The sequence below is a fragment of the Bos grunniens genome, chromosome 3 (genome assembly GCF_055505025.1).
Source record: "Bos grunniens cultivar Pamir isolate PY7600 chromosome 3, Bosgru_T2T1.0, whole genome shotgun sequence".
Classification (NCBI taxonomy): domain Eukaryota; kingdom Metazoa; phylum Chordata; class Mammalia; order Artiodactyla; family Bovidae; genus Bos; species Bos grunniens.
Window position 1 is genome coordinate 25853023 of NC_141167.1, and position 14836 is coordinate 25867858.

Here is a 14836-nt window from a genome sequence, read left to right on the forward strand (position 1 = left end):
TCTCTCATGAAATGAGAATTTAAGATATATTTTATAGATGAAAAAAGAAAAATAATCTCTAGCTTTATAGAAAGATATCTTGGATTAACATATCTAAAAGAAATACACTGTAACTTTTATGTGCATTAATAAACTTCTTCATCAGCAGGAGCCTCTATGCTCCTCTCACTAGCCAGATACACTGTGTTTTTTGTATCTTTTATTTGACTTTGAATTTTTATGTCTTTCTTATCATTCCAACATAGGAAAAAGCACCATTATAACTTGCTAAAAATCCATACAGCCAACTAAGGAATACTACTTTGAAAAGTGAAAGTGAAAGTCACTCAGTCCTGTCAGACTCTTTGTGACCCCATGGACTATACAGTCCATAGCATTCCCCAGGCCAGAATACTGGAGTGGGTTGCTTTTCCCTTCTCCAGAGGATCTTCCAAACCCAGGGGTTGATCCAGGTCTCCTTCATTGCAGGCAGATTCTTTACCAGCTGAGCCACAAGGGAAGCCCAAGAATACTGGAGTGGGTAGCCTATCCCTTCTCCAGCAGATCTTCCTGACCCAGGAATTGCACAGGGGTCTCCTGCATTGCAGGTGGATTCTTTACCAGCTAAGCTACCAGGGAAGACTAGTTTAGTATTATATAAAGTAGTCATTCTCCAATAAACACTGCATTTCAAGAAACACTGTAGGCCCCTGCCTGCCTAGGGACTGAGACACATGGCAATGAACATTTCCATTAGCCCAGGAAGACATTTTTCAAAAATCCATTTAATCATACTACTGGAAAGCAACAGACTACAACCAATGATGTCTCTTATCTACATTTAATTATATGGATTACATACTGGATGACATTCTTAACTAACCTAAAAATAATGTTGTACCTGAGTGGATACAGAACCCATATCTATAATCTCATCTGGCATCTAAATCAACATTACTATAAGCACAAGGACTGTAAGTACTGTTTCTCATAGTATGCAAATGAAAATTCCCATTAATATATGATCTGAACATAAGATACAGAGCAACCCAAGAAATCTTTAAATTCTTAACCTAAAACAAACCATTAACAAACTATCAGATACAATTATACAATTATATCAGATTTAACTTTCTTCAGTTCAGTGATTTCTACTTTGGTAAAGTGAAATTTACTTTTCTTTTTGATACTATCTACCTGTGATGGTATGAGCTGTTAGAAATACACATTTGGTTTTCTTCCCCATACAGAGCTCCTAAAATCTTTGCAATTTTTTAATTAATAAGAGTGATACTAACAAGCTTCTATACTGGTTGCCAGGGGAACCAACCTCATGATTAGAGGGTTAGAACATTTAACCACCTCTCCCTCCTACCCTACTCTGTGAAGAAGAGAGGAGCTGGAAGTTAGGCTAATTACTAATAGCCAATGATTCAATCAATCATGCCTATGTGGTGAATCTCCATAAAAATCCTAGTTGAAGAGCTATGGAGAGCTTCCAGGTTGGTAAAAAAGAAAGCATCCACGTGCTGGCAGGTGGGCACGCCTTAAACATTACAAGCACTCCTCTGCTCAAGACCCTTGCAGATCTCATTCTATATTCTCTTCATTTGGCTGTTCATTTAAAATATGTTTTACAATAAATTGGTAATAGTACATAGAGCATTTCTGAGTTCTGTGAGCCATTCTCTTGCAAATTATCAAACACAGAAGGGAGTGGTGGGAACCTCCTATTCACAGCCAGTTGGTCAGAAGCACAGGTGACAACCTATACCTGCAACTGGGTCTGATATGGGGCAGTGTTATGGAGCTGAGTCCTGAACTTGTGGGATCTAATGCTATCTCCAGGTAGGTAGTATCAGAATTTTGTTAAATTGAAGAATATCCAGCAGGTGTTGAAGACTTGGTGGGTAGTAGACACATTTGTTGGCCAGAACTGTTCCATGAGTAGTACAGTAAAGAAAACAGGACGTTTTTCCTTTCACTACACTAATAATAAAGATACTGGGGAAAAATTTGACAATATTTGAAGTTTAGAGACACCAAGTTGTATTAAATTAAAAAAAAAGAAAATGTGCAAAAAATTGTGAAAATCTAAGAATGTAAACACAGTTCCAGAAGGAAACTGTGCTCAGGAAAATTATGACTCTATCACTAGCTTAATGATTCACTTTAGATCCAGTTGCTTCATTAGGCAATAATAATACAATATATAATTAAATATTGAAATCATTTGATCATTCTATAAATATACTGAGTTTCACTGTAAACACCGAAAAAAGAATGACACTATCTATTCCAAAAAAAAAGAAAATCTTAAAAATTTTATATCAATGTATTTCAAGCTGTATTCTCCAGAGCACAAGAAATTTCCTCAAAGATATACTGCTTCAGCCATGGGAGAAACTAGAGTTCCAGTTGCTCATTCTCTTCCCTCCAACTCTCGTTCTTCCCTTCAAACAGAGAAGTACCATTTATGACTCTTCTATTATATAAATAAAGTTTTGCTAGCTTTTCTTTGTAAAAAGATTCCATCACTAAAATTAAACAAATTTGGGATTTGGGAGATTTGGGAGATTTGGGATTTGGGAGATTTGGGAGAAAAAAAAAAAAAAGATTTGGGAGAAAATAAATAAATAAATAAATAAAATAAAATCAAACAAATGAACACTCCAAACCAAATAGTTTGAAACGTTACATAGTTAATAGTTGTTAGTAAGCTAAAACTTCAACAAGTTTTGATTTAATTTTGATATTTATATACAGCTTAAAGAAATTTAACAATCAAACTTTTCATTTCCTATTTCCAGGAAAAGTAAACACCTTACCCAGCATGACTAGATGATGAAGGTGGTGGCAAATCTGGTGTAAGGACATAAAGACTGTTGTTTTTTGGCAAGTGTAGTGATTTTAAGACGGTCTGAAAAAGAAAGAGTAAAAACAAAAAATAACTATTGATTGTGCATTATTAATCTTTTCCTATAATTCTTAGAAAATTATTGCCACTGCAGCTTGGCTTTTCATCTTTTGACAATTTCCTAAATAGGATAATACAGAACTATTGAATCCAAATAAATTTGTTTCTCCCATGCATAAGTTAGCATAAATCTGAGTATTAAAATAAAATACAAATTCTTTAGCTCACAAAGAGATACAAATATACACAGTTATATACAGTTGAAGATTATTAATTACTTCATTGAAGAAGCATAACCTTGCAACTAATATCTACTTTATTCAGGATCATTATAGCAAAAATTAGCAAGTTATGTTTTCAGAGATCATTAGATCTAGAAAAGATGATAGAGAATATCTTAAACCAAAGATTTTATAAATGAGGAGCTATAGCCTAAGAAATGAAAAGACCTGGATGAGGTCTCTACTGTTACCTAGGTTACTTAACTCTTCCTCCAGATAATCATCATGTGTGTGTGTGTGTGTGTGTGTGTGTGTGTGTTCTCAGTAGTGTCCAACTTTTGGGGACCCCATAGACAGTAGCCTGCCAGGCTCCATGGTCCGTGAGATTTCCCAGGCAAGAATCCTGGAGTGGGTTGCCATTTCCTCCTCCAGGAGATCTTCTCAACCCAATGATCAACCCATGTCTCTTGTGTCTCCTGCACTGGCAGGCAGATTTTTTACCACTGCACCACATGGATGATAAAAAAAAATTTTAACATGAAAGTCAATGCTGAAGGTTCTTCAGAGAGGAAGGACTGGAAACGGAAATGAGGAACAATGAGGACACATATTTTAACAGTTAGTCCAGTAGTATAATGGCTACTTAAGTTCAGTTCAGTTGCTCAGTCGTGTCCGTTTGTGATCCCATAAACCATAACATGCCAGGCCTCCTTCTCCATCACCAACTCCCGGAGTCCACCCAAAGCCAATCCATCAAGTTGGTGATGCCATCCAACCATCTCATCTTCTGTCGTTCCCTTCTCCTCCTGCCCTCAATCTTTCCCAGCATCAGGGTCTTCTCAAATGAGTCAAATCTTCGCATCAGGTGGCCAAAGTACTGGAGTTTCAGCTTGAACATCAGTCCTTTCAATGAACACCCAGGACTGATCTCCTTTAGGATGGACTGGTTGGATCTCCTTGTAGTCCAAAGGACTCTAAAGAGTCTGTTCCAACACCATAGTTCAAAAGGATCAATTCTTCGGCGCTCAGCTTTCTTTATAGTTCAACTCTCACATCTGTACATGACCACTTGAAAATCCATAGCCTTGACTAGACGGACCTTTGTTGACAAAGTAATGTCTCTGCTTTTTAATATGCTGTCTAGCTTGGTCATAACTTTCCTTCCAAGGAGTAAGCGTCTTTTAATTTCATGGCTGCAGTCACCATCTGCAGTGATTTTGGACCCCAGAAAAATAAAGTCTGACACTGTTTCCCCATCTATTTGCCATGAAGTGATGGGACCGGATGCCATGATCTTAGTTTTCTCAATGTTGAGCTTTAAGGCAACTTTTTCACTCTCCTCTTTCACTTTCATCAAGAAGCTTTAGTTCTTCTTCACTTTCTGCCATAAGGGTGGTATCATCTGCATATCTGAGGTTATTGATATTTCTCCCGGCAATCTTGATTCCAGCTTGTGCCTCCTCCAGCCCAGCATTTCTCATGTTGTACTCTGCTAAGTCACTTCAGTCGTGTCCGACTCTGTGTGACCCCATAGATGGCAGCCCACCAGGCTCCCCCGTCCCTGGGATTCTCCAGGCAAGAACACTGGAGTCGGTTGCCATTTCCTTCTCCAATGCATGAAAGTAAAACGTGAAAGTGAAGTCGCTCAGTTGTGCCTGACTCTTCGCAACCCCATGGACTGCAGCCTACCAGGCTCCTCTGTCCATGGGATTTTGCAGGCAAGAGTACTGGAGTGGGGTGCCATCGCCTTCTCTGCATGATGTACTCTGCACATAATGGTGACAATATACACCTTTGACGTACTCCTTTTCTTATTTGCAACCAGTCTGTTGTTCCACGTTCAGTTCTAAGTGTTGCTTCCTGGCGTGCACACAGGTTTCTCAAGAGGCAGGTCAAGTGGTCTGGTATTCCCATCTTTTTTGGAGAAAAGCAATTAAAACTGAGAATCCTCCAAAGAAACAATATCTTCAGGAAGGCAGATTTCAGTCCGAAGTAGATGGTGAAGAGAATATGTAACAAGAGGTTGGCAATAGAAGGAATTTTGCTAATGATGAAATTAGTTCCATAGGGCTCAGGAAAAAATTTTCAAGCAGTGGAGAGCAAAATGAACAGAGACAGATATGAGCTGTACAGAGGCTATGGAGATTTAAGTGAGGAATAATTTGGGAATCTGAGACTCCTTGTGGTGACTGGCATAAACAGTATAAAAGGCATAATGAAACTGGTTCTGGTTGAATCAAAGCAAATAATAATGTCAAGGCTGAAAGTATTGGAAAGAAAGGTGGAGTAGATATCTAGGAATCACTTTTAACCCTGAATATGAAAGTAGGGACACCTGGGGAGAGTTGATCTTATCCTAGCATATAACCTAACAAATTTATTCTTGACCCTTCGTGAGAGTACCCATCTTACTAAAGGCAGAGTCTTCCTTCACAAGCTTTGGGACTTATTCTTGACTTATATTTGTCATACCTTAATACTTACTCATTATCTGCAATATATTCTGACATCCTTTATCCCTATTTCCTTTTCTTTTAATGCTGGGTATAACCCACTCAATTAACTTCACAACTCACTAATGATTTGTGACCATGGATTGAAAAAAACACTGTAATAGGCAATTAATTATAACTTCACAATCATCCAGGAAGACTTGAAGTTCTGAATCTTTTTGTCAAATATATGCAAGTTACTCTGAAATCGATCCGTTATCTTGCAAGAGTTAATATGCAAACAAACAAACAAAAATATGGCCTACAAACACAGGAAAGTTACTTTTACCATTTTTTATCTTTCATTATTTTACTTTGATGATTACTGATAACAGCTTGGTCTTACCACTTGATCATTATTGTCACTTTACCATTCCTGATCCAAAGATTTTCCAATAAACCTTCTCAAACCACATATGATATGATTAAACATATACTTTAAGTAGGTCAGTCATTCCACAAACATTTATTTGATGCTTATTATATCCGGCACTGGATATATAATGATGAAAGAAACACCATTTTGTATGGTGTTGTGATAGAAAATGCTGAGATGAGAATCATTTTACAAAACACAAATAACTATTAAGAAAGTAACGTTTAAGCTGAGACTTGAAGGATGAAAAAGTCACCCATGTGAAGAACTGAGGGTAAAGCATTCCAGGCAGCTAAAGAGCATCTGTCAGATAAAGATGTAAAGAGCTTTAGCATTTTAGAAGAATTAAAAGGTTCTATGATCGCAGCTTGGAAAGTGAAGGTATGTAAGGCTGAAGATGAGGTTGTAGAGGTGAATATAGGGTAAATAATACAATACCTTTTAAACCATGGTGAGTAGCTTGAATTTTATTCAAAGTGCAATAAAAAGTTATATTTTACCAGGAAAGTGATATAATTTGATTTATGTTTTTAAAAGAACATTGTGGCTCCTCTATGGAGAATGCATAGGAAGAATCCCCTCCCAAGAAAAGCTGAAAAAATAATAATGAAGCTATTACACTGGTCCAGGCAAGATATGCTAACAACATGGATTAGGCCGTGCAATAACAATACTGTAAAGTGGCTATGGTTGAGATATATTTTGAAAACAGAGTCTATAGGACTTACTAAGGATTAGGTACTTTTGAAATTTTTTTAAAAATTATTTTATTGAGGAACTCCCTGGCAATCCAGTGGCCAGGACTCAGTGCTTTCACTGCCATGACCCAGGATCAGTCCCTGGTTGGAGAAGTAAGATCCCGCAAGCTGCAGAGCATGGCCAATTAATTTATCTATTAAAATTTATTTTACTCAAGTACAGTTGATATACAATGTGCTGAGTCAGTTTCCGAGGATTAGGTGTTTTTCAAATGGGAAAAGATTAATGCCCACATTTTTTGATTTAGCAGTGGTGATATGGTTCTGCCATTTACTGGGGAAGACTGGTAGAGAAATGGCATGGGAAGGAAAATCAAAAGTTCCATTTCAAATATGTTAAGCTAAAAATGCCAATAAGGTATGCAAGAATAAAAGTGAACTACCAATTTGGTTATACGAATTCAAAGACGTATAACTTAGCAATACATATTTGGGAGTAATTAGAAAATTAATGGCATAGAAATAGAAAATATCACTTAGGGAGAAGAGCACATAAACTGTCAGCCCTCTGTATCCATAGGTTCCACACCCAAGGATGGAAAATACTCGTAAAAATAAAAATTCCAGAAGCTCCAAAAAGCAAAACTCGAATTTGCCACACATCAGCAACTATTTACATAGCATTTACTTTGTATTAGGTATTTTAAGTTATCTAGAGATGATTTAAAGCATAATGAGGATGTATAGGTTATATGCAAATACTATGCCATTTTATATAAGGGGCTGACTTTATTTTTCTGGACTCCAAAATCACTGCAGAGGGTGACGGCAGCCATGAAATTAAAAGACGCTTACTCCTTGGGAGGAAAGTTATGACCAACCTAGACAGCATATTGAAAAGCAGAGACATTACTTTGTCAACAAAGGTCTGTCTAGTCAAGGCTATGGTTTTTCCAGTGGTCATGTATGGATGTGAGAGTTGGACTATAAAGAAAGCTGAGCACTGAAAAATTGATGCTTTTGAACTGTGGTGTTGGAGAAGACTCTTGAGAGTCCCTTGGACTACAAGGAGATCCAACCAGTCCATCCTAAAGGAGATCAGTCCTGGGTGTTCATTGGAAGGACTGATGTTGAAGCTGAAACTCCAATAATTTGGCCACCTGATGCGAAGAGCTAACTCATTTGAGAAGACCCTGATGCTGGGAAAGACTGATGGCAGGAGGATAAGGGGGCGACAGAGGATGAGATGGTTGGATGGCATCACCAATTCATGGATGTGGGTTTGGGTGGACTCTGAGAGTTGGTGATGGAGAGGGAGGCCTGGCATGTTGCGGTTCATTGGGTCACAAAGAGTCAGACACAACTGAGTGACTGAACTGAAATGAACTGAACTTGAGCATCCATAGATTTTGGTATGAGGGGGGAGATGCTGGAACCAATCTCTTATGGCTACTGAGAAACAAATTACCAGAACACATTGGGGTTTAAGAACATTTTGAAAATGTTTGCCTTTCTTTTTACAAAATGCCGGGTAGGTAATTCATATCCATGGGTTTCCCAATAAATGAATGGATAAATGATATAGCTATGTAAACTAATGCATTTTGCTGTTTTATTTCTACCAAGGTTGTTGATTTACTTAGTCAATACTTCTTTTTATTATTAAATCTACATTTCAATTAGAACAGCCAAAAAGGACCAGGTGTCAGTCAACTATAGCCTGTGCAAAAATTCAGCCTACTACTTAACTTTTGTATGTTCTGTCAGTTAAGCATGATTTTTGCATTTTTAAATGTTTGAAAAAAATTCAAATGAAGAGTAGTGTCTGATATATGAAATTATATAAAATGAAAATTTCTATGTCCACAAATACTGATTTAACCCAACAGTCATGCTCACTGGTTCATATATGGTCTAAAGTTATTTTCATCTATGATAGCAGAACTGAGTGGTTGCAACAGAGATTCCATGGTCCACAAAGCCTAAAATATTAACTACCTGGCTCAGTACAGAAAAAGTAAGGTAACTCCTGATGTTGTTGTTGTTCAGTCGCTCAGTCGTGTCCAACTCTTTGGGACCCCGTGGAGTGCAGCATACCAGGCTTCGCTGTCCTTCATCATCTCCGGAGTTTGCTCAAACTCATGTCCACTGAGTCGATGATGCCATCCAATCATGTCATCCTCTGTTGCCCCCCTTTCCGCCTGCCTTCAATCATTCCCAGCATCAGGGTCTTTTCCAATTAGTTGGCTCTTCACGCTAGGTGGCCAAAGTACTGGAGTTTCAGCTTCAGCATCAGTCCTTCCAATGAATACTGATTTCCTTTAGGATGGACTGGTTTGATCTCTGTGCAGTCAAAGGGACTCTCAAGAGCCTTCTCCAACACCACAGTTCAAAAGCATCAATTCTTCAGTGCTTAGCTTTCTTTATGGTCCAACTCTCACATCCGTGCATGACTACCAGAAAACACACAGCTTTGACTAGACGGACCTTTGTCGGCAAAGTGATGTCTCTGCTTTTTAATATGCTGTCTAGGTTGGTCATAGCTTTTTTCCCAAAGAGCAAGGACCTTTTAATTTTATGGCTGCAGTCACCATCTGTAGTGATTCTGGAGCCCAAGAAAATAAAGTCTTTCCATTGTTGTTTCACTCTTTTCATTGTTTCCCCATCTATTTGCCATGAAGTGATGGGACTGGATGTTATGACCTTAGTTTTGTGAATGTTGAGTTTTAAATCACCTTTCTTACTCTCCTTTCTCACCTTTATTAAGAGGCTTTTCAATTCCTCTTAGCTTTCTGCCATTAGGGTGGTGTCATCTACATATCTGAAGTTATTGATATTATTAATAACCTCTAATATAGCACATCACTAATTTTTACTTAAATTTATAAGTATCTTGCCAACCTAAAATTCCTATAAATAACTTAATGAAGTACTCAGAGTATCTCCATGTATCAAATGAACTCACATACAAATTTTTATAAGCACAATGTCTATCAGAAACTGTTGACAGAGAGTTGAACTGAAAGTTGAAGATTTTAAGTTCATGCCTGGTATTTAAATATCAACTCAGTTACTAGTGTGAAAAGATTTAGTTATTTCTATTTCAAACATCTAAAACTTTACTTAACTCATTTCTTTCCATCCCTTACCACTCACTCTGTCAGAAAAAGAATGTGCATAAAATATTTTATGCCTGAGGCTGCAAATGGGTGCTTGAGAATAGCAACTACTAGCTTAAAATTGCAACATTTTGTGTAAACTCTTAAAATATAACTCTTCCATGCACCTGACCCTATCCACCTAACAAAGAAGCATTCTAACCATTTAAATTTTCTAAGTTAAAAATATTTCCTATTACCTTTTTGTTCCATATAAATACTTGATATAAACATATATGGGCTTCCCTGGTGGCTCAGATGATAAAGAATCCACCTGCACTGCAGGAGCCCTGGGTTCCTGCATTGCACAAATCTGCAATGCAGGGTTCAATCCCTGGGTTAGGAAGATCCCCTGGAGAAGGGAATAGCTACCCACTCCAGTATTCTTGCCTGGAGAATTCCAAGGACAGAAGAGCCTGGTGGGCTACTACAGTCCATGGGGTTGCAAAGAGTTGGAAACAACTGAGTGTCTAACACTCACTTTCACAAATGTATATATACTGGGTATGACTTCTTTCAGGCAAACAAGTAACTGTTTAGGTAATTATTATTCCAAGGCAATTACTGACATCATATGAGGTTTGAGAAAAGGATAAAATGCTCTCAAAAAAAGATGTCAAGTTGACTTTATAAAATACTTATAAATAGGAAAAATATGCCAAAGAGTGATTTCACTTATATACCTAATGAGTGTTGCTGATTAACAATGAAATGTTTTAACTTGAAAAACACTGTTTGCTGTATTCTTAAACAAACTTACTATTACCAAATCTCCATTTGTCATATGTAACAACATTAACAAAAAACAATTTTATACTTTAGTCAATAGCATAGCTTAATTTTCTTTTATTTCTAGGTAATTATGAAACTCACACTGTCTTCCACGTCTCCAGTCTTCCAGCCTTTTAAAAGCATTTTAGACATAGGTATCTGAAGTTCACTTTCTAAAATCTGTTTAATTTCTCCTGTACAAATAAAAAGAGACCAAATATTAATAACAAAATAATACAATCAATATTTATTCATATCCAAAGCTAGTACTAATATTAGGGATATGGTTCTCAAGTCAATGACATTTGTTTCATGAATGAATATGAAAAATTTCAGTAGTCCAAACTTCAAATCTTGATCATACAACATGATGTCCCTTTGAAGAAGTGAAGTTTCAACATTATAATAAAAAACTTAATAATTAATTAAGCAGTTTTTTTTTTTTTTTTAAAGAAACAGATATCAGTGACGGGGTTTTGAATAGAAACAATCTATTTCAAACCAACCAATAGACCAATATGTGATCAGCATATGGTGGGAGTAGTCAGTAAAGAATAAAACTTGAGGCATTATAGTATAAGGAAAGCAAACTGTGCAATGCAGTTTGGGGTTGAAGTCTTAGCTTAAAGAAATAAAATAACTTGTCTATTTTTAGTTTTTGTATCTGTAAAATGGGATATAATAATGTCTATCTTATCTACCTCTAAGGTTCAAGGATAGAGGAGACAATATCCATGAAAGTAGCTGGAAAAATAAAAAAAAACAATGCATATAATCTAGAAGACAATTTAAACTGTCTTAAAAAGAAAAGGAACAGAATTTAAGAAAAGAAAAAAAAAGTTATGTTGGATCAAATAAAGAAGGCTTTGTGAGACAGGTGAGACTTAAACTCAAGTTTCAATTGTAGCTGGATTAAAACCAAGCATGAAGTATGCTAGAGTTTCGTGAAGGAGAACTAAATCAAAGGAAAGGATATACTATTCAGTGCAGAAAAAGACCAAAATGTAAAAGCAAAAGTGAAAATGATGCTAATCAGAAACAGTAAAGAAACACAATTTTTCCAGCATGCTACAAAGTACTTTTCAAGAATCAAGTCTACTTATTAATTAACCAGCTCATTTCTGGTTCTACAGTACAATAAACAGATCATTAAATCAGAATGTACAAATATTTCATGTATATGCTTTTATTAGATTGGTTAGTCTATAATTTTAGATTAACATGTAATGCAATTCCATTTATAATAAGTGACTGAACACTGCAGAAAATGATCATACTATACATTAAAAGAAAAGTAATTCCATGCTGATAAAGGAAAAGAAGGAAGGTGGAGCTTACCCTACATAAGTTCTAAGGAATCACAGTGGTCTAGGTAAGCAACGCTACAATCAAACCCTTCATGGCCTTCAGTTCAGTCAGTTCAGTCATGTCCAACTCTTGGCAACCCCATGAACCACAGCACATTAGGCCTCCCTGTCCATCACCAACTCCCGGAGTTCATCCAAACTCATGTCCATTGAGTCGGTGATGCCATCCAACCATCTCATCCTCTGTCGTCCCCTTCTCCGCCTGCCCTCAATCCCTCCCAGCATCAGGGTCTTCTCAAATGAGTTAGCTCTTCACATCAGGTGGCCAAAGTACTGGAGTTTCAGCTTCAACATCAGTCCTTCCAATGAACACCCAGGACTGATATCCTTTAGGATGGACTGGTTGGATCTCCTCGCAGTCCAAGGGACTCTCAAGAGTCTTCTCCAACACCACAGGTCAAAAGCATCTATTCTTCGGCACTCAGCTTTCTTTACAGTCCAACTCTTACATCCATACTTTACTACTGGAAAAGTGTCCTTAGTGACTTTTATTTTTTTTGCTTTCCTAAGAAAATTCCTATCTGGGCACTTTGGATAGTGATTAAACATCATAAAAGAATTCTGATTCAACATTATACTTTAGAAGCACAAAATACATCGACTTTGACCTTCAAAAATATCACTGTTGAGAAAGGATTGTTCTCTTCATGGAAATAAGAGAAAGGTGAGCCACATTTCTTATGTGATTGTGATTGTGTTAGGTCCCTTGGTTGTGTTCAACTCTTTGCAATCCTATAGACTGTAGCCCACCAGGCTCCTCTGTCCATGGAATTCTCTAGGCAAGGATACTGGAGTAGGTTGCCATTCTCTTCTCCAGGGGAGCTTCCTGACCCATGGATTGAACCCAAGTCTCCTACATTACAGGCAGATGGCACTGCCACTATAGTACCCCTATATGTGAAAACTGATGATACGTAGATTTCATCAAGGAACACTCCACTAACTGCCAAGCATATATGAGATACAGGTTTAATATCCAAAATATATAAAGAACTCACATAACTCAATAACCAAAAGCTCCTAAATAATCAAACTAAAACTGAGCTGATTTAGACCTCTTTCCAAAGAAGACAAAAAATGGCCAACAGGTACATGAAAAGATGCTCAATATCATTAAATACTAGGGAAATACAAACAAAAAGCCACAATGTGGTATCATCTCACATCTGTTAGAATGGCTACCATCAAAAAGACAAGAGATAAGTGATGGTGAGGATATGAAGAAAAGAGTACCATTGTGGGGTTGCTTCCTTTTATTCTTACTTTGCTGGGATTTAATTACTTAAAAAATTTTTTTAATAAATGAAATTTTAAATGTTTTTTAGTCACTAAGTCATGTCTTTTCAACCCCGAGGACTGTAGCCTGCCAGGCTCCTCTGTCCGTGGGATTTCCCAGTCAAGATTACTAGAATGGGTGGCCATTTCCTTCTCCAGGAGATCTTCCTGACTCAGGGATTGAACCTGCATCTCCTTTATTGGCGGTGGATGCTTTACCACTGAGCCATCAGCAAAGCCAAATATTGTTGTTAAATATTGTTGTCAATGCTTTTGACAAGCCAAATATTGTTGTCAAATGTTTTTCCCTCCATCTATTAAAATGATCAATAGATTTTCTCTCATTCATTGTACTAATATGGTGAATTAATAATGGATTATATAAAAATTGTTAAACAAGCCTTGTATTCCTGAGTAAAGCCCACTTGACAATGAGGTATCGTTATACATATCTTTATTTTTGTTACATTTAATGAGTTCAATTTATAAATATTTATAAAGGATTTCTGCCTCTAGACTGTAAGAAATATCAGTCTATAATAGTTTCCTTTTCCTATAATGTCTTTGATTTTAGTATCAGGGTTAATGCTGATTACATAAAATAAATTAAGTAATATTTCATCTTTCTCTATTTATGAATGATTTCTAACACTTCTTCCTTAAATATTAGACAGACTTTACCAGTGAACCCATCTGGGCTTGGGGTTCACTTTTTTTTTGGAGGAGGAGGAAGGGGGAAAGGGAGTGAGGAAGGGAGCAGGGAAGGCTTTGATTGTTATAGCTTTATATATTAGATGTACAGCAATTAAGATTTTAAATTTTTTCTCTGTCAACTGTGGTAACTTACACCTTTAAAATAATTTTTCTAGCTTTTAAAGTGTTTTATGTAGCTTTTAAATTTTCTAGCATGAATCCATTCTTAATGTTGCCTTATAATCCATTTAATGTTTGTAGGTACCTTTCATTCTCAGTATGTTTAACTTGTGTTTTCTCTCTTGTTCTTATTCACATTAGCAAGAGAATTACCACCTTTATTGAGCTTCTAAAAAAAAAAAAAAAAAAAGCTTTAAGTTGTGTTCATTTAGTTCATTTTCTCTATAATGTTTATCCATTTTCTGCTTTATTGATTTCTATGCCTGTGTCTATGTATGTATAAGTTTTTCCTTTCATACTTACTTAGGGTTTGATTTGCTCTTTTCAAAAACATTTAAGTTTTATTATGATTGGTAAAAAACAAAATACACATATTCACAATCTATAATTTGATAAGTTTTAACAAATATATAAAGTTGATGAAACCATCATCATAATCAAGATTATGAATTTATTCAGCAACCCCAAAAAGTTTTCTTATACACCTTGTTAACTCTTCCACACTACCCCTTTCCATATCCCCAGGGAACCAGTGATTTGATTTTGGTGATTGTGAATTGGTTCAAATTATCTAGAATTTTAGATAAAAGGAATTTCAGAATATACTTTAAAAATATGGCTTTCATTCAAAATACATTGTCTGAGATTCTTCCACATTGTTACATGTAATGACAATGTTTCTTTTATTACTAAATAGTATTCCATTGTA

General features: G+C 36.4%; 1 protein-coding gene across 3 annotated transcripts in view; it reads right to left on the reverse strand.

Moving 5' to 3' along the window:
• The window catches only part of FAF1 (Fas associated factor 1), a 497001-nt gene that overhangs the window by 296434 nt on the left and 185731 nt on the right, over positions 1 to 14836 (reverse strand). For all 3 annotated transcript variants that reach the window (XM_086387547.1, XM_086387559.1, XM_086387570.1), the window contains exons 5-6: positions 10715 to 10806; positions 2808 to 2899 (exon numbers count right to left, since the gene is read on the reverse strand). In XM_086387547.1, the coding sequence (XP_086243673.1) occupies positions 2808 to 2899; positions 10715 to 10806 (184 nt within the window). The remainder of the gene's footprint in view (positions 1 to 2807; positions 2900 to 10714; positions 10807 to 14836) is intronic.